Here is a 24,874-nt window from a genome sequence, read left to right as displayed (position 1 = left end):
CCGTGCGTCTTTGTTGTGTTTCGCGCACAACGTGCAATACAGTGGACAGTCGTTGCTCCAATGGCCCATACTCTTGCAATACATGCAGAGATTAGTTGCAGGGTCGGCCGGCTTAGCTGCTGGCAGAGATATCGAGCGATGGAAGATAGAAAAGCCTCGAAGAGGACGTATGCCGTCAGGTATTCTTGCTGAGCGTTTGGACGGTTTTTGTGCTATTTGGCGAGGTGGGGTATGAGGTGGTGTTTGTGACACCATCGCAGCCATGGCGATGGAAACAGGATCGTTCAATGGGGGGAGGGCTGGCATACTGATTTTGCTGTATGTCTGGTCAAGGTCGTATTGTTTGTAGTCCGAGATACGTCTTCGTAATGTGAAGAAAAAAGGCGACGAATGTGTACTGTGATGGGAGCGATAACTCGTAGTTTGCGAAGTGTGAAGGCGGGTGATACAGGCATCCGCTGACTGACATGGTGAGATCATATTGTGCAGTGTTGAGCTGCGTCGGCACGCGCTCCAGAACGAGCAAGAGGGGAATCTCGACAGTACCATGGCTCTGTAGTATGATATCGGCTTGTCGTTTATGGATTCACCTGTTCGTTCCTACTGTCACCAAAGCAACCTGTTTGTACCGTCCAAACATCGTGCCGATTGCTCCAAAAGTGCGGATCCGTTGCTGCAGGTGCCACTATATAGCTTAGTTCGTTCTCTTGTTCTGTGGACGGAGAGAAATTCTTGAGAGTTTCTGGGCAAGAAGGGTCTCAGATCCAGACAAATATAGTACCCTGAGCCATCCACCGGTAGCCGCATGTGGAAAGACTGCATATGTACGCATGGGAAAGTAAATTTGAAGAAGCTTGATGAAATTTCGGTTCAATTAGGTAATTCATAGGCCTCGCATGCATACACGCGTTCAATGTTGTACATATAGTTTTGTACTTATCACGTGCTCGCAGAACAATCCAGTCTGGGTACATGACACCTGATCTTGTGACTCGTTATATCGGTGGCTTCAATATCGCAATGGAATACACACATTTGTAATCTTGTGCCTGCAAAGTCAATGGTGTCATCATGAGTGGGTGTCAGTATGACGATCATGGCCTGAAAGAGGTTAAATGCTATTTCCTCACCCAGACTAGCTTGGAGATTATTTGTAAGCTTCCTGTCTACCCATCCAGTTCAACAACCACCTATAAGTTGCGGTTGCGGAGTCGATAAGCTTCAATTTACAAAGTTCGAAAACTACTCTGGTACATAACCCTTCTACAAGATAAACGCAGCTGCTATGACGTCACACAAGCCTTTCAGCACCGTACCAGGTGGCGCGCAGCAACAGCCAACACCGTTTGACTTGCATGTTGACGAAGAGAAGTTGCAAGACTTCAAGACACTGCTCAAATTGAACCCAATCGCGAAAGAAACGTTTGAGAACAAGCAGGATGAGGGAGGACATGGAAAGTTCGGGATCAGCCGGAAGTGGATAGTTAATGCAAAGAAGCAATGGATGGAAGGCTTTGACTGGTATGTATTCTTGCCATGAGCACGTCGCGCACGGATTAATTGATATCTATAGGCGTAAAGAAGAAGACTACATCAACTCATTCCCCAACTTCAAGACGACGATCAACGACGATGATGGCGGCAAATATGATATTCACTTTGCTGCCCTATTCTCCAACAAGCCAGATGCCATCCCCATCGCCTTTTACCACGGATGGCCTGGCTCGTTCCTCGAATTCTTGCCTCTCATGGATTTGCTGCACAAGAAGTATACGCCCGATAACCTACCTTACCACATCATTGTGCCATCACTTCCTGGCTTTACGCTGTCATCTGGACCCTCGCTCCAAAAGAACTGGAAAGTTGCAGATGCGGCACGCATCATGCACAAACATCTTCTCTCTCTAGGCTTCGGCTCGACAGGCTACCTTGTGCAAGGTGGTGATATCGGCAGCCTTGTCGCGCGGCAGATGGCGGCAACATATGCAGACTGCAAAGGGATGCACTTGAACTTCGTTCTCAGCCATGATATCCAGTCTTATTCTGCACCAGAGGACAAGCTCAGCGAAGCAGAGAAGAAAGGCCTTGAGAGGGCGAACGAGTTCAGGGAAGTAGGCCGCGGCTATGCCATCGAACACCAAACAAGACCTTCGACTATCGGCCTCGTACTCGCAAGTTCTCCCATCGCCCAATTGGCTTGGATTGGCGAGAAGTTTCTTGCTTGGTCTGATCCCTCTACTACACCCCCCTTGAATACTATCTTAGCCGACATCACCCTATATTGGCTGACTGGGTGTTATCCGACGTCGATCTACACGTACAGAGACACCATCAAGATGCTGTATGTGGACAAGCCGATGGGCTATAGCTGGTTTCCGTATGAACTTTCCCCAACTCCAAAGGCTTGGGCAGAGAAGACAGGAAAGATGGTCTTCTTCCGCGCACATGAAGAGGGTGGACACTTTGCAGCTTTGGAAAGGCCTGAGACGCTGTGGGAAGATGTGGAGGAGTATGTTAAGATTGCTTGGAAGTGAGGGAAGCGTCATGGAAGGTTCTACGTGTAGACTTCCATAGCGAGACAACGGCTTCCACGTAGTACACAGTATCTGGATACTAGGAAATGCTTGTTATCAAAAGGAGAAATGTTTTAAATTCCAGGGATGCGCTGTTTTTTGCCACCGTGGAACAGCATAAGGGGCACGCCAGCACATCTCAGCTCAATGCAAGTTGTGCATCTAGCGTGCAGACTAGAAGCATAGATACAGTCCTTCGAATGCCGACAGGCATCATGATAGCCATTATAACAAGCAATCTTAGGCCAAGTTAAGGCGTCGTGTCAACGAATCTGTAACAGGTTAGTGGCGTGGCTGTGCGGCATCGATATGACGCATAGGCTACCGATAAACCTCCTTACCCACAACACCGCCTGTCCCATCAGCACTCGTATGGTGAAACGTGCCAGCGCGGGTTCAAGGCGGCCAGTTCCACCTTCAACCAAAAGTTACGCTTTACCCCACACAATTGCAGTGCCAGGCGCTCACGACGCTCGCTATTTTTCCTTCTGTCGGTTCTCCTCAACACACACTCGTTCGCCGAATCCCGGCTAATCCGGCATCAACATGGGCTACCTTGGATTCGGGGAATTGGGCACAATCTGCAATTATGCAAAGCTACTATATGAGGAAAGAGCTGGGACGATGCGCAACAACCGCAGACTTTCGACAGCCAGCGAACCCACAATGACCAAATCAACTACGCGCAAACCTCAGACTTATGGCAAGTTGCACAAACCGCCCACTGTACAGTCCCTGCATGAGCGACCGCGAAATAGGTTGCAAAAACGGAGACCTGCGTCTCTGATGCATGCAGTACCGCAAACAACCTACCTTTTTGTGCTGGAGTACGACCCGTATCCACACAACAGCCAGCCTAGCACCTTTTTGGGCGTGTATTCAAGCATCGATACCGTAACTGCCGACGCGTTTCGACATGGCGCGTACTCATTTTCAAAAGAAGGATTACTGGACGGAAGCGAGTACCTAAGTCCGACCGGCCGCATCAAGATTGTATCGCATGCGGTGCAATCGATGGGTGTTTCGGCTGTGCTACCAGAGGACAACAGCAGCCCAAAGCAACCCGACAGGCCCATGAGGCTGGATATCCCACATCCACAAGCATCGCGGTTCGACAGCCAGCAAGACATCAGCGGATCAACGACAAGCAACACGACAGTATTCCTGGCACTTCATGAAGGACCTAAAAGCGCGTTTTGTGTTGGCCTGTACACTACCAAGGCTTTGGCGTGGGGGGCTTGTTTGAAGGACAAAGCGTGGCTTGAGGTTTCAGATGCATTGGTTGAGGAAGAAAGGGATGTTCTCGAGGGTGACATGCCGCAGATTTCTGCAAGGCTGGTGGGGAATGGACGGCACAAGTGGTTTGTCAAGGCCTTTGATGTCGATGGAAAAGAAGGATGAGGGATGGTAAGAGAAACGGGAGCTTTACGAAGGCACTACAACGCAAACCAAAAGGAAAATAAATCCACAGTCTATGGAAGCACATATAAAGGAAGGACTTGGATGGCGAGGCGCGATACGGGATACTTCGACAGTCGCAAAGGATGGACATGGGAAAACCCCACTACGGCGCAATTTCCAACCTAAGACGTTCCAGTCGCAGGAGCATTCGTTCTCAATACTGAAGGGCGGTGGAAATGGAGCATAGGTCAAGCACGCGCATTCGGCGAAGCCTACACAAACCGCCGCCGGCGAAGGTCTTCAGAGCCGACCACAGAGGTCGCAGTTTAACAACAACCTAAAGGCTGTGATCGAGGATTTTTTTTGTCAACGTTATATTTCATCAGCCAAGGGGCATAGAAGCAATATACATGAGGTTAATAATTACGCGTAGAACAGGGTAGAGCATTCGTAGCGATATTCACAGTTACAGGTGTCGGACTGCGCCAAATAGCCAGTGTGACATCGCAATAGACATTATACAGTCCTTTCTCGTGGCTGGTGTCTGTCTCGCCATCGAATTCGTACATCTTGATTGAGCTTGTGATCTGCGTGGAGTTGTGATTCGTCTCCTATTTGGGAAGAACTCTGAATTGTCAGCGAGTATGCAAACGCAAGCAGCATACAAACTCAACAATACTGGACAACGAAGTATTCAGTGCCGACGTATCGCCGTCGTATTCCTGAGAAAGAAGTCGGTAATCTTCCGTTCATTAACCCGCACTGATGAGTCAGCGAAAACTCGATAGCACCGCAATAAACGTATTCATCAGATAGGAAACTCGGCATCTTGAAAACTTGTGCGGTAATGATCAGTCCTCTGGGATTTGTATGTTCATGCTGAAGCAAAGTTTGTACGTGATCTGAACTGCCAAACACAGCTCTAGCGCCGCTATTCCACTATCTATACCTTGATAGCGAATTGCTTGAGATACTCGTAATGCTCTACGTTAGCGGCAACGGTATCACGGATAACCTTTGCGCCCTCTTCGCCGTACTTCTCCTTCCACTCCGCAAACAACTGATCATCGGTTTTGGGCTCTTTCTTCTGCAAAGTGGTCAGCGTTCTATTCCCAAACTTTTGCAATTTCGTTGGTTTTCAAACCCAACCCCGAAACAGCGAGCAAATTAATCAGCAACTTACGTGTGCCCTTGCCCTCAAGCGATCACTATCCAGCGCATCCTCATGGAAGCCCTTCCACTTCTCAAACGCCTCTTTCGCAATACCCTGATCCTTTTCCGTATCCCATATCAGCATTCCTGGGTCCCACTTGATCCCCGTAGTCTTGCAGAACGCTTCTACAACACCACTTGGGTTGTCGAGTAGGTCATCGGCGTCAATGACACAGATTTCCACCTCGCCAGTGTGGCCATTTGCCTGGTCGTTGGAATCGATACCCTTTTCGCCCGCGAACTTGGGTCCAATCTGACCCTCAGAGCGCAGGAAGTCGAATAGTCGGCGAAGCTCTTCGTATCCAGCTTCATCTGGACGGAAATTGTAGAAACCTGTCATGGCATCGAGGGGAGGAATGGTGCAGCGGTAATAACTTGGGATACTGAACTTGGGGTGACGAATTAGGAAGGTGAAGTGGTAGGTTGCTAAGAGATCCTTGGGAACGACAGTGGGATTGTTCGGCTCGCCCTGGGTGTCGTAGGGGTAGGGCGGTCGCGAAGGATCGGTCCGCGTAGTGACGGGTGAAAGTTCAGTCGTGTTTGTGCCTACACCACGGCGGTAGTTTGACAGCGATGGCGCGATTGTGGCAGGCTTGCCCGAAGGCGGGATCCAGTATTGAGCCATGTCTTTTATGAAAGCTCGTTTTCCCTGAATTCAGGTAAGTATAACTTCTTCGAAAATTGCACATGTTTTCCTAGACAAGAGTTCGAATGCAGGCCAAAAGAAGCGTATTGGGTTGGCTGTGATCGAGTGGCTCGTTACGCTGATGACGACTTGGCAGCTGAGGTTTCGTGGCTGGGAGAGACTTCGGCATGTGTGGGCTTATCTTTTCGGCGAAACTGTTCGTAGCGAATCGGGGAGCTGGCATCTTGCGCAATATAGCCGTAAAATGAGGTAAATAGCGGATGGGTGGGACAAGATGGAATTGGCGAACAGTAGATTGAGAGACAGGGAGTATTCAACGCCGAAGAAGAATGTGACTTGGCGAAATTGAAAATGACATGAAAATATGAGGGGACGAAAAGATGGGGAAGCCAACAAGTGTAAAAGTCTGCAACATAAGAGAAGATTAGCAAACGAACCTCGGAGTTCTCTTTCGCGATGCGATCAAAAATGGTCCTGTATGTGCTGTCCTCGTAACCAGACTCCTTTCTAGCTTTTGGGTCATTCTCATAGCGCTCAGCGAGACGTTCAGGCCCAAAGTAGTAGGCATCGCCGAACGGTTCATGAACACATTGAAGTGTGTCATGGCGTGTCATGAAGACCTAGACGGGTTGTAAGTGTCTGACAAGATTATCCAAGATTTCAGCAAAGCATACCCGCTCAAAAGCCGTTGAGCAGGCCCTCGGATGAGTAGCCACAAAGATAGGTTTGCTTGTCATGGCAAAAGCAGTCTTCTTGGTAAGATCTGTATTCCAAGTACCCCACGAGAATGTGAAGAGATATATCACGTCGTAAGAAAGACAAGGCCAGATGTATTTCAATCTAAGCAAAGCGCACCTTGACTAGGAAGAAAACTGGGAGGGGCACTAGCAGACTCTTATATTCAGGCTCAAACAGAAACTGCCGCTGATCAGCGACGGGGAAGGAGCGGTGCCCACAATTGCGGTTCGTTGAGCACCAAATCCCTACCGGCAACACGGGATAACAGGTACTAGTGAGACCTAGGCATGCAGCGTGGGCACATTTCTATCGACCCAAAAGTCAAACCTGTGTAACAGCAATGACAGCCGTTTGGCATAGACAGACGTGGCTTGAGAAGATCGTATGCCGAGTGGCTGCCACGTTTAGACGTTCAATCAGTAAGTTGGCAGACATTGAGGTGTGAAGAAAGTGGAAGCAGACATGACGTCACTGCAGCTTGCGAACGGACAGATTAATCGTTTTGGTGGGGGACGTGTGGTGCTGTGCCCCTCACTAGCAAAGCTAAGGCCGAGCAGCCGACGGTCCCTCGCATACTACACCAATTCTGGTACCCATGAACACTTTGCGCTTTACGCGCTCGACTATTGGATGCGGCTTTTGGGCTTTCCTTGTATCCGTCCATTAACGCTGCTTGTGTATGAACACCATGCGACTAAAAGCACGACATGATGTGGCCATGTTCGCAATTTCGTCGTTGCAGCGAATTGAATTGGACTAGGTTTGAATACTACTGACAACAGAGTAGTCCATGGGGTGGCATATTGTGTTGGAGAGCAAGGCATACAAAAACTTGACATTAAATCATCCCGAGCATTTACGATTTCTTTCACGTACTGCTCTGCTGTGCTTGCCGCTCAATCTCACACCAGCTGATATGCCGCACCATGCATCTCCAGGGCTTACTACAAATGCATCTAGCTCTGCATGATTAGCCCGTACAAGAACACAACAGGGAATGCGAATGGCAACAATAGCATCTCAGTTGATGCGTAATCGCTAGAGGAGGGTTGATAGGGCACGCCACCATGCGCTAGGCGAAGGTTGTATTCTCCATATGGCTTCACGAACGGCTGCCCCCAGTGGGGTGGTGATGCGAAGAATCCTTTGAGCCTCCTGATGGTTGCAGATACGGCCGCCCCAGGATGACAACAACCGTGTTCGGGGAATCGAGGCAACGTTTCAAGAATCGACGCCTCTGGCATGATATGGCCATGGGGCGACCCTATCGTCGGGTGAGAAAAGTCTCTCCGCGGACCAGCCGGTGTGTTTTGTAGCAAGAAATTAATCATCAGTTGGGTGGGCCATGACCGAACGCGCAAAAATAGCGTATATTCAGCTGCAGTTGTAGTCTCAAAATAAGAAAAATAGCCATGTTAACATGTACATGGTTCAAAAATATGGCCCCAGAGATCCCAAAAAACGAAAACATGGACGTGCAAAGGTATCCGCCATGAGAAACTCCGTAGACACCGAACCAGAAACACCGTCGCTACCCATGTGCGCTGAAAATGCGTGTTATTTTTACAATACGATGCGGATGGAAATTGTGCCGTCGAGGACTTCAGACATTCAACTGGCCCAGTTCAATCTCCCGTCTCCGCTCTTCTCGACTGAGGTTTCTAGATTGACTGCTGGTACCACCGCTACTTGAGGCCCGAATCGTGCTTCGTCCGCGGTCTTGCCACTGTTGCCATGCTTGGTTTTCGCCGAGACTATCGGGTCGGCTGTCTGTTCGATTGCGATGCGCTTGTGCCGGTGTACCTACTAGCTCCTGGCTGTTCAAGATTCTTTCCTGCTGCTCCCGGTCCTCTGGAAGGTCTATCCTGAATGTGCTGTTCAAATCAGGACTGGGACGAGCATCTGACTTGTGAAGTAGAAGAGCCATCTGTTGTTTTACGCGGTCCTCTTCGGTATACGCAGTTTCGAACGGTTGCGAGGGCGAGCGTGTAGCGGTGGGATACATGTTGGCGACAAAGTTACTATAGTATGACTGTTCTGACCAGAGGTTGGAGCGCTGCTCTACGTGCTCCTTTGTCTTGGCCATCCGGCGATACTTCCAGAGTAAGAGGACAGCGTACAAGAGAGTAGTGACGGTGCTGAGAGCTGTGCCAGATATGGCAGCAGTACCCCAATCGTATGCGCGTGACGAGAGGAAGTTGTAGGCTATCGAAACGAGGCCGAGGACAGAAGACGTGAGGGCGGGCCTGCAAAGGATCAGTGGTGCGCTGGCTGTGATGACAGCTGAAGCTTACAAGAAGACGCCATCGGCTTGGAAGCGGTCATTGCGACATGCAAAGCAAAGTAGGGCCGTGAACGAGTAGCCGGCGGTAAGAAGTGCGACGACAAAGACTGACAATACGGCCTCGCTGAATCTTAGCTTCGCATCTTTTGCATAAAGCCCGGGAAGTATGAGGTAGCTGTACGGCGTTAGCTGACGTTTGCTTCGTGTCGAGACAGCCGTGCACATCGTGCTTGACTCACCCTCCCAGTATCATCCAAGAAGCCGCGAGAGCTATGACGCGCCAATACCACGGGATTGCCTCTCTCGCCTCATTCCCTCTCCCACTACTCTCGTTGATGCTGGTGTAGGACTTGTTGCTTGAGCGCATCGGGCCGGTGGTTTGCGCCTGCCGCAGCGGGGCGACGCCTTCCTCGCGATTTCAGAAAGTGCCTGGCGTCGTGTGCCTAACGTTTCTCGCAATAGAAACGAGTGAATGGGAATGAGTCGGCATTCAGAGCAGAAGAGATTTGATTAAACGAGTGACAATGGTAAGCGCCTATCGCAGGCCTCCTCTGATTGTCCAAATTCGATACAAATGAGGCTCACTCAGCCTGACGCGGTAGATGGATTCGGCCCGTCCGGTGTAGATGCAGCCGAGGCAGCAGGTGCACGGCGCAACGGTTCACTGGCAATGGGCGGAGAGCAACAACGAACGACGAGGAAGGGTAGAAATTGTACAAAATGTGCAGACTGTAGAGTAAGAGCAAGACGGATTGAAGATATGGTGGGCTGAACGGGCGGTGGAACAGACGGCGCCAACATGCTCGTACTGCTGAGGCGGAGGACGCCTGCATACACACTCAGCCACTCGACGTCCTGCTGAGCACCATGCCACCCCTGCCCCCGTTCATCACCATCATCATCATCATCATCGCCGTGCCTTCTATGCGCAATGTTTACTGTTGCGCGTCCACCAAACGCTCTTGCCTGCATTACATTACTCAGGTAACCATCGTGATTACCTCACATCCGGAATCAACTATCAAGAGGCGTCTCCACCATTCGCCCTCTCTTTGTTCTTCAGGCCAGGGCGACCCCAGACTTCAGGACGCGTCAGAGCCGTTTCCTAGCCAAGCCTTTCTGCCTATGTGTGCTCAATTTCGCTGACCGTGCCGCGCTGGACGGGGACCGCATCTGACATCGATCGTCGTCGGGTTGTTCTGTTGCTACTGTTCACTCTCTTGTTACAACGCTAACGCTCTTGTATTATTGTGCCATTTCCGACAGGTACTCTTGTCGGTAAGAAGTGACGTTGTTGCTGCTCGATGACCCCATGTCAAACACCTGTGGGATAGCGGCCGCACAATTGCCCAGCTGCGGTCCAAGACTATCGATTTCGTGCTGCTTTCGTCCCATGATGTTCAGGACCCTTGTGCTGCCAACCTATTGCACCGCCCCCCCGCGCATCGTGGCATAGTACAACATTCGACGCCACGAAAACCATCACAATGCCACTTGCATTCGGCAGGATCAACTGGCTATACAGAGTCAGCCTCATCCAACCCCAGTCTATCTTCAGTATTCCACGCACACAACAGTGAGGCTAAGGCCACTTTTCTTAGCAACTTGCACTCTGATGCCTTGCGATAACAGCAGAACACTACTTTTCCATGAGCAGCCTGCTAGCCGCCAAAGCTTATCTATAAATGTTCAACGCATTGAAGTTACATCGCCTGCAATCACATGCTAGCGCCTCCGTATTCAGAACCCCGCGACACACCGAAATCTCTACACCACGATATGCATGATTTGGTGGTGATGAACGAGGAGAGAGCGGTGTCCGCTTCGGAGACGACCCGAGCACCTGGTTCTCTTGCGATGAGGCCTCGCCTATGCCAGTCGTCCACGCAGCCACGCCGCTTCTTACTCATCTGCCTCCTACATTACTCACACCGAGTTTCGTTGCCGAGCTTCTAGAAGGTTATAATTGCTTCCATCGTAACCATAGTCGAGACGACATGGTTTGGTTTGCTCGAGACGAGCGCACGCTTAACATCCACAAAGAGCGTGTTTTTAGTAAGCTTTAGAATAGCCAACTATTTGGCCAACCAAGAATCTGCTGCAATACCAAATATGCTTATATACGGGAAGAACCAATCCGATTTCTAATCTGTGAATGGCGTGCAAAAGCGGCAGATGCCACCTCTTGATAAGAACGAACATAGGAGCCCTTTTCGTTTCTGAAATCTAGCGAAAACAATGTTTAGTCTCCAGTAATCCAATTTTAGAACAATCCTAAACTAATGTTTACCCAACTAGAACTATATAATGTCATCACCTAGGTGAGGTAAAACATTTAACATAGTAGTATACAGATACCATTGTAGGCGCCAGGCACGCTTACTCACACTGTCAGGTGTTTTATGTCACCCGGGTGTGGTGCGCCTAGGCGACATAAAATACTCCACATAGCAGTGTAAAAAGGCCACTACAGTCGCCAGACACGTCCATTAGGTACTTACACACACTGTCCAGTATTTTACGACACCCAAGTGGTGAGGGACGCGACGCAGGCTGAGCAGCCCCACTGAGGATAGGAGCCCCACCTAGGCGGGATTTGAAGCGAGCGAAATTGCCTGTGGGACTCGTCTGTCCTACCTTCACTTGCAGCGCAGTCATGCAATCACCAATATATTGCATTTAAACTCTCATTATCCCATCAAATCACCATCTTCAGTCGTATAGTGGTTAGTATTTCCGCTTGTCATCGTCTACACGACGGCAATTTCGCGGGAGACCTGGGTTCAATTCCCAGCTGGAGAGCTTTCAGCATGACTTTCTTTTTTGCGTTTTTTTGCAACTTTTGGTTGGCTCCAGAGAAGAGCACAGGCATGTGTGTATGCACGATTAATTGATAGGCAACTTAATACATCAAGTATAGCTTCCTGTAAGTTATGCGTTAAACACTATGGTTCCTTTTTTGCAAAGTCATCTTTTAGCTAACGCGATAGCGTTAGAAACATTGTAGCAATTCTGCTGAAGCAACATGTCCTGCTGTTCCAATGCAGCCTAATTGCAATGCTTCGCTGCGTTTTCTCGCTGACGGATAAGCCCTAACAGTATAGCCATCTCCGTGACCGTTGCAGTCTCATATCCTCTGTTGTATAGCTGAGTAACATGAACTTTCATGCAGTTGCAGTGGCTGCGCATCTTACTCTTCTTTTTTGTAGACAGTCTATCATGTCTGAGAGTTGCCATTTCTAAACAATCTAAAAAAATATCGCAAAATGCATGACGCAAATGAACATCCTAAACATATAACTATCCCTATTAGATATCTCAAGAAATGAACCCATACGAAGAATGTGTACGATGTGGTCCAAAGAGGGACTCTCATTATCCTCCGAGATTGAACTTGAGCCAAGTGGATCGAACACGTGAAGCATTTATGTTCCTGTGGTTTTTGGTAGAACCGGGCAAAATATTGTATGTTGGTAAAATCCAGGCGATTTCAGTCTTTGGTATAAAACAATATCGCCCGCGTGTTCGTGTACTTTTTGATGTCGTCTTTAAAGAGGATTATCCTGTCGATGCAGTAGCTAAAAGACATCATAGACCCTTGTGAGCGAATCGACGAGCGTGCACAGGATCGGACTTACTAACAAACTCGCAGTCGACTACTACTGACGGCCATGCGAATGTTAGAGGATTCAAAGTGAGCGTATGGTGGGTGATCACTAAGCAACCCACTTATGCTCCAGAGCAGCATTGCCGTCATTGCCATCATCGATTCTTATATCGATGTGGTACGCAGGTTTCATCTCAGGAGAAGGAGATATTGTGACACGATGCCACCTATCATGCTCATGTCTTGTCGATCGCAAGAGCGTGATTGATTGAGTGGAAAGAAATTGGCGGTTCGGACGTGTGTGAGTGGAGGACGTGGATGAACTCATGTCAGATTCAGAAGTAATCGAAGTACCTCGTGAGTCATCCAGATCATAATCCATCTCATATGTAGATCCCTCAGGGGTGGGCGTCAGGTTCATCCCATCAGCCTTAGTAGTTAGGAGTATCAGGTTTCTTGGTCCGGTCAGTGTCAGCATCAGGCTTGAGTGACACGACCTATGACACCACACCATGACCTCTTGAATGCAGTTGTTCAAGATCGACACAACTTCCAACTCTGAGGTACGCTCTGGCTGTTGAGTGAATGCTGGGGTGGAGATCTCTGGATGCTTCTCGAACTTGTTTTCTATAAACATGGCCTCAGTGTCGAAAGTTCCAGAGATGGGCTTCTGATCGAGCTGGAGCGTGGTTCTTGGGACTTCACCCGCAATTTCCTTTGCGATACTCTAAGACTGCGCGAAGAACTCCTCAATGAAGTCATTTGCCCAGTGATTGTCGAATATATCTTTTTCCAGCTCAAGGCGAGCCTCAGGGTTTGAAGTAACCGTGACTACCGGGTTGTTGAGGCCGAATTTGATTATAATTAGAAGATATTGAAACTCGGTGATCTCGCATACATCCTGGTTGGTCTTTACCTCTGCAGCGTGATACAGTATGATGGGATCTGAGTCGTCATCATGATAAGCCACTGTCCCCTTGGGTGAGTAACCGTAGATTTCTCAGATATACTCTTCTTCAGTCTCACGGTCTTCGAAGGCGCTTATTGTAGGTTCGCTGGAAGTTAGGTTCTGCGGAGTGCTAGGACTTGTGCTTCGATGGTAGCGGGTGAAGCTTTCTCAAAGTGTCTAAAGCGTTTCAACATCATTCAGAGTTGTGAAGGAGAAGGTCAAGAAGAAAGTAGTGCCTTGCCCGAAGATAAAGATTGGAGTCTCTTCACCTTCATCTGAATCCTTCAACGTAAGCCTCGCATCTCTCACGAAAACGACTGCTTTCGTAGATAGTGGCGAGGATGTGTCGACCTATGCCGGCGCTGGCGCCCTAAAGGCGGGACTGTTCAAGTGGACTGTGAAGGTTGGATTTCTAGTCCCTGCCCTCGCTGGAGTGGACTGCTGCGACACTAGCTGGTTCTGCAGATGGAACATCCTGAAGCTGAACATGGTGGGTGCGATGCCGACGTAGGGCAGGGGGTTGCAGGAGCGGGTCTGGTACGGACTTGCGGTATAGTCGCTAAGTCAAAAGTGGGGAGAGAACGCTGCTGTCCCATCCAGCCTGGAGTATTTGGGCTCCAAGACGCGGTGGTGGTAGTCTTTGACTGGCTCGGCGAAGGTACAGGAGGTGTCGACATTCCGTGAATATAAGGGGAAGGAGGTAAGAGTGAAAAAGCTTGTCAGATCTCTTGCCAAAATCATGTAATCGATGGTTCTTATGAGTACTGTGGTACTGTAAAGGTCTCGCCTTGATGAACAACTTCCAGAGAGTTTACCTACCGTGTAAAGGGGATTGTTTGTGGGTTTCGAAGGGATCCCCGAGATTTTGATTGCGTGTGACCGTTGGATGACCGTTCAAGAGCTTTGCAGTTGAGTAGGCACGGTGGAGAGAGAGAAGCGCGCGATCGGTAGGTGATCGCTCAAGAACTTTGCAGTTGAGTTTGCAAGGCGTGAGGAGAGAAAGAGAAGGCACTCCTCACAATAAGTTGTCAATAGTCTATGAAGGAGAGCACGGGCTTTGCGTGAGAGCTTTGCACGAGCAATTGGGTAATCAGTGAAAAACCAGGTGTACATATAATTATATCGGGGAGCTGCAATGCTGAGATAATAGCCTGGGAGCTAAAGACCGCATGTGCGTAAGTGAACCACTTCCATGCGTACTGCTACTATAAATCATTGACATTTCAAAGCCTTAGCTACGTCATCAAACTGACTAGAATCCTAATACAAGTGCTGAAGCAACGATATAGACGGAAACCCCAGGAAAGAGTACCATTTTGATATCGGCAAAATGTTCGGGTATCAAAAGAAACAGGGCGAACGCAAGCGGATCCAGTGTTACAAAAGAAACAGAACAAACAAACGCGACCCTAAATTTTACAATGCCTCTAAGTAGCCTGGAGACGATCAGGACTCTGCGGGGGCCTTTTGCGCGACTATCCAACTCCTGAAAACTCTCGCCTTGGTCCGTGTACCCATGGTGTTCTTGGAGTCCATGTGACTTGCAGCGGAAAAAGCCTCAACAACTTGGATTGCCGCCGCTTGGTTGTTTTCGTCAAACGGAATCATGTCCAGAAACTGGCGGAGTGTGATAGACCCAAGTTTGACCTGCAACTGCACGACGTAATCGATGCTAGTAACATCTATGATGTCGGGTTTGATCCGTGAGACGAGTTCCCATCCATCTGGCTCCTTGGACAACCGTCGAGCATATATCTGTTCAGTTGAGGAAATCTGTACAAATGCTCTCACAACCGCATTCTGCGTAGTCAGATATGTGTCTGACATTTCTAGAAGCTCGAGAAAATCGTCAAGCGAGCCTGTTCCGATGAAGGTACGGCGGTGTTTGTACTCTAATTCCCGCTCTTCTGGAGACAGTGTAACGGCCATAGTCGTGTTTGGAGCTGTTTGCAGGTGATATGATGGCTCGGCCAGGGAACTCAGATGAGGCTGCTTAGATTGTGGAGACGCTTTGGGCCGTAGTGCCTGAGAGTTGACAGGGAGATTCAGAGATATCTTACGGCGATGGCGACCCTTGATAGTTCTATGTGTGAAGTCTTTGAATGAGCTTGCTTTGAATGATAGCAGGCCATCGTTCGTCTTGGCCCTTGATCGAGGCGGCACTAAAGCCGGGTTAACATCTTCGAATGCTGAATTAGAAGACGAATTCCGCCGATGTCGGACATTCCGTTTCTCTGTGGGGGTTGAGGCGCCCTCTTGAGACGGAAAGACGTCCACTGTGAGGCTCTGAATGTTCACACCATCTTCTAGCGAGTCGTCAGGAACCTGGACAGGCTCTTCTACCAGTGTAGTATCTGATTCTGGCGATGCGCTCATATTGGAGCTCTCGTGGTAGGGATATGGGTCGAGAGCATTCGGTGTAGCCTGCTCATCAACCGGCGGGAAGTGAAAACTGCCTACGTCCTTTCCATGCCGATATCCCGTATCATGTATCTGCGCAACGCCTGTATTGAGATCATCACACGCAGCATCTGCGATAGCCTCACTTGTGCATATTTTTTGTGCTTTGCATGTCAGGCTTTGGTCACTTCGTTCGGGGTTTTGCTGTAAGGCCACCAATACCGGACTGCTCACACGATCGTGACTGAGAATCGGTTTCCACACGCCGGACTTCGGGCGATGCGCTATGGCTAGTCCTATGTCAGCTTGGCTTCCATGATAGCGTACACGGTGCACATACTTGCTGTTGTCCTGGTACTGTCGGTCAACGCTGCGGGGACACTAGTCGTGTTTGCGCCACGGCCTTCTCCAATTGTCCTCAGACCAAGAGACAGTGTGAATGATATGACTTGGCGTCGTTCCTTCTCGGTATGTGGTTCTTGGGGTTGCGCTTCTTCGAATGTTACGCTCATGAGCTCCACGTGATGCTTCAGGCCAGGGCGTGTGATGTTATCGCAGACGGCGTGTTGTCTTCGGCGAAGGACCTCATTAGCAGCTGCACAGCGAGCGACAGTAGATAGCTTCATAAGAGCTATAAGTTTTGAGGGTATTCGGACGCATACAACAATGGCGCGCAGATTGCGTCGGGGCGGTTGTCGTGGTGAGTTGATGATAAGGCGTATCAGGAGCATGTGACAACAAACAAACGTGGACTCCACTTTCACGATCCTGAATACTCTCAGATGATGGAAAAAGAGCAGGCAGATGCGAAACGCGTAGTGCAGGCCGGAAATGTATCCCATCGCCGCAGCGACGATGACATTGAGGAGTCGCCGTCAGCGGCTCTGCCAGCTCTTAGTTGTAGGGTCTTGCAGCTAGGTCACTCAGTCACTTGCCTGGTTGTCGCAATCAAGAATGATGCCAGTGCATCAAGGTAGTTGATTGGAAGACGGGAAACCTGGAATGTTATTGTAACCGAAACCACGTGGCGACAGATCAATCTGGAAGGGATGATGCAGGGAAACACGGTACAGGCGGGGGTTGCAGAAAAATGTATCACAGATGCGAGTCGAATTGTATCCGGGCCTCTCAGACACTACCTTTACCCCGTCCGCGCGCCATCCGTACACTGTGTGGGATGAACTTCAGTGCAGACATGCTGGAAGCCAGACTGTCCATGGGATCCATAGCTGGTGCAGCTGTTACTTGTTTAGAGGCAGCCTTTATTGCTGCATCTCCTCGGCCTAGCCCATGGCCAGCACCTTGAGCATGTCCAAATCCTCCACGTCCACGAAGTTGAGTAGGGTAGCGTCGGGTTTCTCCATCGCCTTGGTCTTCCTCGGGGCCTTCGTCTTGGTCCCGCACAATCTCCATGCTATCACCTACAGTGCTCACAGACGACTCACCTCTTCGTCTCCCGCTTGCTCCAGTGGCAGCACTGGATGCGCTGAAGTTTGAGCTTCTCCGTCGATGAGGTGGTATCAGCATGCTGCTTCGGCGGTCGATGCCATCTTTTATGACAATGAAGTCATAGTCTCGGGGATATTGGTGCTTGTCTATGCAGTGCAGACGACGCTTCTGGGGCGTGCTGCAAAGGCGGTCGCAATCCGGCAAGAGACATGCATACTGGAACAAATTAGTTGCAGGCCAGAGGTAGTTGCTCGACGTAGTCATACTCTCATCTACTCCTTGCCACAATAGGCAGGCGGACATACTATGGGGGAGGAGCCATCAACAAAACAGGAAATCATGACCTACTGTTTTCTCGCCTTGGTCTCGCTTGGCAGCGTTGATGGGATCATGGTACTCTGCAATATGCAGATGCAGGTAATGCTGGTCTGGGAAATTCTTTTGGCACTCGCTGCAACGGTTCATGTGCACCTGCTGGTAGTGCACATCGTGTTCTTCAAAAGATGCAAAAGTGAGCGGCTCGTGTGGGGGCAGTGAGCACTTCATAACGGCAGAATCGTCGGATATGGCAGAGTCGGCGTCCAAGTGTATGATCTTTATATCGACAGACGTCTCACGTGAGTAAGGGGCGTTGCGTTCGTCTTCTGACACAGAGTCGCGGTGTGAGCGCTTGATCCCCATGGTGTGTTGGGCTGAGTGAGTGGGATGAGGCGTAGGCAGTAAGAAAGAAATCTGGGCAGTACCTTTGTCCGTCGAGTCTGGGTGTCTCGTGAGGGTGTTTCCGATGCAAAGCAAAAGCGAGGTCTGGTAGGCGTCTGATTTGTGAGTGGATGACGGGCTGCAACCGTGGTAAGCCGTGGAGGTCTGCTACTGAGCCGTGGACTGATATGCTTAGCTCCGAGACTGGTCCAGGGCTCTCCCGCCCGCTAGTTCGCGACTCATCCAACCTTGGTACTTTCTCACACTCAACCCACGACCCGCCATCGCGCCGGACCTCTGCCCCGATATATCTTCGCGTCTTGGGCGCTGCTTGCTTCCGAGACTCATCCCCCATCGCTGATTGTCCTTTAGGCAGGGCACACAACTTCACCATAAATGGAGCACGCCAGCCACAACGTCCGCCGCCTGCTCCGTGCCTTCGTCTGACCTGCCCGCCGACCGTGGGGTCACATATGAACGTCGCCGGTCCATGCACATAGCAGGCATGGCTGCGAATACTGAACAACTAGACAGGTGCGGATTTTCAAGCCCTGCAACTCTCACCGCACCCTGCTAACCCGTGATTAGGCGGGCAAAGGCGATTGAGAAGGAGCTGTATAAGCGCGCCGATGGCGGCTCCGCCTGCGCCGAGTTGGCTGCCGTGCTGCAAGAGTAGGCAACCGCAGCATACCTTGTCCACGTCCATCTGCTAACACATGGCCTAGGTACCGCGCCGCCTGCGAAGCCCTCATCTTCTCAAACTTCGAGTACGCCTCGGCCCACGAACTTCAGACGACGCTGTGGAATGCGCATCTGAAGGTCAATGCCATATTCCGCCAGGAGCATAAACTCGTGCGTCACTGCATTGCCCAAATAAAACCACTGGCGCTAACACCTGCTCAGCTCAAGCGCTCCAAAGACCATGTCGTCGAGATCAGAAAGTTTCAAAAGTTATATCTCCAGTTCATCAAGGCCAGCCAGCGCTTCTACCGCCAGTACATACTGAACCTCGACACGCAGTTCGACGGCATCCCCGAGCTGCGCAAGATTGCCCAAAAATGGAAGGATGACAGTAGGCTTTCTCGCCCCCAAGCCCACCTCGACACTTCTAACACCCGAGTAGCCTCCAGGTCCTCTTCACGTCAGCGCATCCCCGCCACCCTCAAGACCCAGGTCCTCCTCTCCTGCCACCAGACGCTCATCCAGCTCGGCGACCTCTCCCGCTACCGCGAAACCGAACTCGTCGAAAAGAACAAGGAGCGCAACTGGGGCCCAGCCAAGGGATACTATGATCTCGCAGCCGAAATATACCCCGACTCAGGACATGCGCCCAACCAGCTCGCTGTAATCGCGCGCGAAGATGGCGACCACTTCCGCTGCGTCTACCACCTCTACCGCTCGCTAGCAAGCAGAGAGCCATATCCACAGGCCAAGGCCAATCTAGCCACCGAGTTCAAGCGCGTCATTGCCGCCTGGGACAGTGGTCAGCTCATCAATAACCACAAGTCGGCCGAAGGCAACACTGGTCGTGCCCTCATTGCCTGGTTCATCAGACTGCACAGCAAGCTCTACAAGGGTGAGGAATTTGCTGCACATGATGAATTGGAAGGCGAGGTGCTCAGCCATCTGGCCATCGAGCTCAAAGAGCGCCCACTCGACTCGGTCTTGACTAAGATCATACTCATCAACATGTCGGCCGAATACTTCGCCACAGTGCAGCTACAGAGCGCAAACCCGCCCCCGAACGTCATGCGCACATACTTCTACTACCTCCGCCTGAACGTCAAGACTTTCTTCATCCTCCTCCAGATCCTGCAGCCGGAGCTGGACCGCTTGTTCGAAGGCAACGACGTGAAACTTCAAAATGGCGACCGTTCCACTCAGCTTTCTGACAAGATCACTGCAGTAGCTCGTCGCATCCTCCCAGGACTCCGTCTGTACAGCACATGGTTTACACGTTTTTGGAAAGTTCTCAACGCTAACATTGCTGACACACTGAACACTGTCGATGTGCAAGAGGTGTGGAAGGCATATGCGGCTACCCTGTCGCTTTTGGCATCGAGCTTCCCTGTCGATCAGCTTCCGAGAGAAAACTACATGCTTGAGGAAGACACTGACACGATTGGATTCGAGCCGTTGATCCACCCTGACACCATGAAGGTGTGGTACGAAGGGGACAACATGAAGCAGAAATGGACCGACTTGGAGCGCAACCATCCCAACGTCGAGATGCTTATGCGAGTCAAAGACTTGCTCATTGACGGTCTTCTCCTTACGCAGAATGAAGAAGCCCCCTTGGATCTCGACCTGGCTGGTTCGCGTTTCATCTATCGGGAAGAAGGCCTGCCGTCTGAGCTCTTAGCAAGTCCTACCAACCAAACCGCAGGGTCGCCGGTTCTCTCTGTGCAGGCGGCAGACATGCCCCTATTTCAAAATATAGAGGCACCCATTGCCGAAGACCAGAAGTCATACAGCATCGCCGCGGGCTCAGAATCTGCATCTACCACCATTGCCAAGGACAACGCAATGCGCGATATGGTAGATGATCTTGTAGGAGGGGAAACTGGGCTGGATCCGTTGGTTGAAGAAGACGAGAACATTCCGCCAACTCCACCCGAGCAAACATTTGATGACACTGCCGTCGTCAACGACAACATGTTTGCGCCAGCAGCTCTGTCCATCAACGACCTGGTTAACTCGGTTAAGAACTACAAGCCCCTGTCTCCGGTTCCTCCCTCGACGCTGCTCGCTACGCCAATGGGCAGGTCTGGTTCTACTTCATCTATTCGCCAGCTGCCGAACCTACCTTCCGTCCCTGACGGTCAGTGGAACTCGAACTCCATTTGGAACCGCACACCTGGACCAGCATCGCCGTCCATGTTGAACAGCAACGGGTTTGTAAATGATATGCGCAGGTCGCCCATGATTGGTACAAAGACCGACTTGTCCGGTCATGTGCGGGGTGATTCAGCAAACTCGCTCCTGAGCGTTGACAACATCACTCCTAGCACCACCAGAGCACAAAGGCCGCTGAGTGGTAGTTTCAGTGGTGGTATCGGTAGTGGCGCTGCCTGGGGAACCCAAAGTAGTCCTTCCACCTGGGGCTCACCCTATGCCAATAACTTCACCAGCAACCAGCAGTATGGATATGCAAACGGTGCCAACATGGCTAGTCCAGTACTGTTCAGCTCTTACCGAGACAACGCTGATAGTCAGTGGGGGCGTACTCCACCAAACGGCCAAGGCGGTTGATTGATGCAGGCGCAGCCGTAGCAGGCTGCTCACCGCTGACTTCTCCTCTGTCTTGACTACCGGCAGATGTATTCCCCGCGCGGAGACCACAACAACCCAATGTGACCAACTGTACTTTGCTCGACTGGTCTGATAAATGACTTCGCTTAGCCGGTGGATGTCAGGTCCTTAGGTGGCATGTGCGAGACTGCTCCCAGAACGCCGTGCAGTCATACGATGCTTTTACTTACGATCAGGCACTTTTCATGGCGGCTGGAGATGAGCGACGGGGTAACTCTGGCGACATATGGCCTCACAGATTGGAATTATCATGCTATTGATTTGGGCCTCATTCTGACTTTGTTTGGGCAGTAGACACTGCCATTGTCAATGACTGGAAGCCCTTGACAGCCCGGCTTCTGGTGCTCCTCACTTGCTCATGAGGTTAGCTCTATTCACAGACATTGTCCTACTTTATACTTTATACAATCAAGGGAGTTTTGCGTATGTTCCTTCCAATGCATCTCAAACATCGTGATAAACTTGACGTGCATCATTTCTTGCAGCCCACACATAAGATCGCACAGCAAAAAGCATGTCTCGACTGATAAATTACGAAGGTCCGACACATGATAGATATCAGCCGGTTCCGTACTCAAAGATCGTCGCAGTTTTTTACTCTTGTCTCGTACGCTAAACTTCCCCAAAAGGAATGTTTGCGCATCCAGCTCGAAATCCGCTGATGGAACAGCGGATTGAGCGAGGCAAGAGACCATTTCTAATTCTATAATGGAAAGAAAGCTTCAGCTCCTCGTGTTTGTTCAGCTTGCACAGTCCACAATCTGATAGATGCAGTAAGCGAGAACAGTAGGGATACTACGCGTGTAATGAAGTGAGTACGCGAGCACCAGCGCGTTGTGATGATGGTCACATGGAAGACCGTTGGTGTTGGTGGTAGGTACGTAGAGACGGGACAGCTGGAAGCGCAAGTTTTTTCTTGATTATGTCATCTTTACCGCTAGACGCGTTCAGTACTAGATTTCGAGTCCCACCGACTTCACGCGGGATGGAATCAGCCAACGCGCCAATCACAATTCTGATTGGAAAAATGTGTTTAATGTCGCGTCCGATGTAGGCGGAGATGGCTATAGACAGGTCTATCTCGCGCATGGCTGAATTGTGCGATATGGCGCTAGCTTCGAGCGGCATCCCGTGTCTATCTAAGCCCGTGTGTATAAGCAACCGATTGTGAAGAAAGACCGATTTTCATCTTTTTTCGTTTTCCTGGCATCTTTTCGTCTTCTAGCAGCTGTGATTTTGGACCTTGACCAAACCTCCGACCATGGCTGCTCCTCGACCAGATGAGAAGGCTGCCACCATGGCACCTACCTCTCATGCAGACCCGGCCTCATGTACAACCTCAGTATCACTAGATAAAGACATTGCAATCGGGCTAGTTGGAGAGCATGCACGCGAAATCGACCCAGAGATAGAAGCACGAGTTCTTCGAAAGATAGACTGGTTCCTAATCCCAGCCATGATAGTCGGTATGTGCAACACGACCTTCATATTAACATGACAACGTTCCAAAAAATTAACCCACAACCACCACACTAAACCTCACCCAGGCTATGGACTAGTATACTACGACAAAGCCATCCTCGGCTCTGCCGTCCTCTTCGGCATGACAAAAGACCTCTCCCTTAGCACACTCAACACCTCCACCAATCCCCCTACAACAAATACATCGCGCCTCTCATGGGCAACATCCCTCTTTTACTTCGGCATGCTCGCGGGCCTCTATCCCATGACATTTGCCCTCCAGCGCTTCAATCTAGGCCGTATCCTCGGCGGCGTGGTAATCCTCTGGGCTTTGATCTGCATGCTCACTGCGACCGTGACCAATCACCAAGGCCTCTACGCACAGCGTTTCTTCCTGGGTTTCGTGGAGAGTATCATACCAACGGGTTTCATGACGATTGTCTCGAGCTACTACACCCAGCGCGAACAAGCTATTCGACAAAGTTGGTGGTTTAGCTCCACGGGCTTGTTTACTATTATCGGTGGCGCGCTCAACTACGGGTTCGCACAGATTACGTCCGGGGCACTTAAACGCTGGCAGTATATCTACCTACTCGCGGGGTGTCTGACGCTGTTGTTTGGTATCTGGTGTTTCTTCATTCCAAACTCCTGTGCGGAAGCGTGGTTTCTCACTCCCACCGAGCGCATCGTTGCTGTTGAGCGTCTGCGTAAGGGGGCAACGGGTGTCCGGTGTCAGAAAATCAAGGTCTCGCAACTCAAAGAGGCGGCGACAGATGTCAAGTTATACCTCGTTTTCCTCCTAATGGCGTCTGCGTATACCGTCAATGGCGCAGTATCGGGTTTTGGTCCGCTTATCGTTAGTACATTTGGCTGGTCCACGCTCGAATCGATACTATGGCAGTTTCCACTCGGCGGCCTGTGTCTCTTTTCCATCCTGTTGTGCGGGTACCTCAGCTCGCGGATTCCTAATATTAGACTCATCCTACTTGCGGCAAACTGTCTCCCCGTCATTGCGGGCTGCGTCATGATCTGGAAGAGTAAGTGGAGCTATCATGCCGCAGCGCCTGTAGCAGGATACTCTATCATTGGCTCTTTCGGCGCCGTGGTCAGCCAGACGATTGTCGTTGGTATGTCGAACGTTGCTGGTGCAACCAAGAAGAGCGCCATGGCCGCTGCGATTTTCGTGGCGTATTGCGTAGGCAATATTGTGGGACCACAGTTGATCAAGAGTCAGGATAAGGTGCTGCACTATCCGCAGTTGTGGACGGGGCTGATCATATGGTATGTCTCTGTCTTGCTCCAGCTCGGTTCTTCGAGTGGAATGTTTTGAGAACACTACGCTGATGAATAATGATTAGTTATTGTATTACTGTTGCTGCTGCTGTAGGGCTGTATGTTGTGCTTAAGCTTGAGAACAAGAAGCGAGACGCTCTTCCTGTTGATGAAGCTGAAAGGGATATGTTTGCTTTCATGGATCTAACGGACAAAGAGAACCCATATTTCAGGTATGTACTATAGAAGGGTTAGCATTTAGCAATGCCAATAGAAGTAAAACCATGCTATCACATCTGGGTCTGTACATCGGTTTGTGTATAGTCACCTTATTACCCCATGTATGACTCCAGATATCCCGGTAGCTACTCCTTAGGATTAACGAGCCATTTTCCATATATGAATATTCCGTCTCAGACTTGTGCAAGAGCATAATGGAAAATGAGGGTTAGGGACGGGAAAACATCATGATATCTTGTCATGATATCTTGTCATGACATCTAGTCAGATTTGTTATCTAATAAACCAAGCGCAGCGGCCACGACGTATGTACAACTTTCCACCGCCGGATCTATCCAGCCAAAATCTCCTATCATCAGAGCATCCTAGTTTCATTCTACTCCTCATACATGCAAATCGTCATCACCACATTAAGCCATCATCTCGTATACAAGCGTTAGAAAAAGCGAAGGAAAATGCAAATCAAGAGCACAGCAGACCCAACAAAACATTACGTGACCGAGAGCAATCTGAAACCAGCAGACCATTATGATATCGGGGGTGGTCTCGGTGTGTGTGTGTGTGTCGGGTGGTGAGTTGAGGAAAACAGGTGATGATATTATTGTTGCTTCTTTGCCGGCATGGAATGTGC

General features: G+C 50.3%; 9 protein-coding genes across 9 annotated transcripts; 4 read left to right on the top strand and 5 right to left on the bottom strand.

The window, feature by feature from the left end:
• Positions 1-1,285: 1,285 nt before the first annotated feature.
• Positions 1,286-2,534, top strand: PtrM4_076820 (MhpC, hydrolase or acyltransferase (alpha-beta hydrolase superfamily); the record flags this gene model as incomplete). Its single annotated transcript, XM_001940640.2, has 2 exons — positions 1,286-1,521; positions 1,574-2,534. The coding sequence occupies 2 exons, from the start codon at positions 1,286-1,288 to the stop codon at positions 2,532-2,534; spliced, it is 1,197 nt and encodes a 398-aa protein (XP_001940675.1).
• Positions 2,535-3,119: 585 nt separating this feature from the next.
• On the top strand, positions 3,120-3,974 carry PtrM4_076810 (uncharacterized protein; the record flags this gene model as incomplete). The annotated part of the gene is made up of 1 exon (XM_001940639.1): positions 3,120-3,974. One exon carries the CDS (start codon positions 3,120-3,122, stop codon positions 3,972-3,974), a length of 855 nt encoding a protein of 284 aa, XP_001940674.1.
• Positions 3,975-4,917: 943 nt separating this feature from the next.
• On the bottom strand, positions 4,918-6,569 carry PtrM4_076800 (uncharacterized protein; the record flags this gene model as incomplete). Its single annotated transcript, XM_001940638.2, has 4 exons — positions 4,918-5,061; positions 5,158-5,835; positions 6,270-6,452; positions 6,507-6,569. 4 exons carry the CDS (start codon positions 6,567-6,569, stop codon positions 4,918-4,920), a joined length of 1,068 nt encoding a protein of 355 aa, XP_001940673.1.
• A 1,604-nt stretch (positions 6,570-8,173) lies between these two features.
• PtrM4_076790 (uncharacterized protein) lies at positions 8,174-9,221 on the bottom strand (the record flags this gene model as incomplete). Its single annotated transcript, XM_001940637.2, has 3 exons — positions 8,174-8,816; positions 8,865-9,029; positions 9,094-9,221. 3 exons carry the CDS (start codon positions 9,219-9,221, stop codon positions 8,174-8,176), a joined length of 936 nt encoding a protein of 311 aa, XP_001940672.1.
• Positions 9,222-10,099: 878 nt separating this feature from the next.
• PtrM4_076780 (uncharacterized protein) lies at positions 10,100-10,249 on the bottom strand (the record flags this gene model as incomplete). The annotated part of the gene is made up of 1 exon (XM_066106242.1): positions 10,100-10,249. One exon carries the CDS (start codon positions 10,247-10,249, stop codon positions 10,100-10,102), a length of 150 nt encoding a protein of 49 aa, XP_065963180.1.
• A 2,939-nt stretch (positions 10,250-13,188) lies between these two features.
• On the bottom strand, positions 13,189-16,322 carry PtrM4_076770 (uncharacterized protein; the record flags this gene model as incomplete). The annotated part of the gene is made up of 3 exons (XM_001940635.2): positions 13,189-13,430; positions 14,925-16,100; positions 16,151-16,322. 3 exons carry the CDS (start codon positions 16,320-16,322, stop codon positions 13,189-13,191), a joined length of 1,590 nt encoding a protein of 529 aa, XP_001940670.2.
• Positions 16,323-16,938: 616 nt separating this feature from the next.
• Positions 16,939-17,805, bottom strand: PtrM4_076760 (uncharacterized protein; the record flags this gene model as incomplete). Its single annotated transcript, XM_001940634.2, has 2 exons — positions 16,939-17,475; positions 17,608-17,805. 2 exons carry the CDS (start codon positions 17,803-17,805, stop codon positions 16,939-16,941), a joined length of 735 nt encoding a protein of 244 aa, XP_001940669.2.
• A 658-nt stretch (positions 17,806-18,463) lies between these two features.
• Positions 18,464-21,210, top strand: PtrM4_076750 (EST1-DNA-bind multi-domain protein; the record flags this gene model as incomplete). The annotated part of the gene is made up of 5 exons (XM_001940633.2): positions 18,464-18,492; positions 18,547-18,630; positions 18,684-18,810; positions 18,862-19,030; positions 19,082-21,210. 5 exons carry the CDS (start codon positions 18,464-18,466, stop codon positions 21,208-21,210), a joined length of 2,538 nt encoding a protein of 845 aa, XP_001940668.2.
• A 1,321-nt stretch (positions 21,211-22,531) lies between these two features.
• PtrM4_076740 (UhpC, Sugar phosphate permease) lies at positions 22,532-24,249 on the top strand (the record flags this gene model as incomplete). The annotated part of the gene is made up of 3 exons (XM_001940632.1): positions 22,532-22,736; positions 22,818-24,012; positions 24,090-24,249. The coding sequence occupies 3 exons, from the start codon at positions 22,532-22,534 to the stop codon at positions 24,247-24,249; spliced, it is 1,560 nt and encodes a 519-aa protein (XP_001940667.1).
• Positions 24,250-24,874: the final 625 nt, after the last annotated feature.

This window comes from Pyrenophora tritici-repentis, chromosome 3 (genome assembly GCF_003171515.1).
Source record: "Pyrenophora tritici-repentis strain M4 chromosome 3, whole genome shotgun sequence".
Classification (NCBI taxonomy): Eukaryota; Fungi; Ascomycota; class Dothideomycetes; order Pleosporales; family Pleosporaceae; genus Pyrenophora; species Pyrenophora tritici-repentis.
Note: the sequence above shows the minus strand (reverse complement) of the source record. Positions and strands in the feature narration are given on the sequence as shown.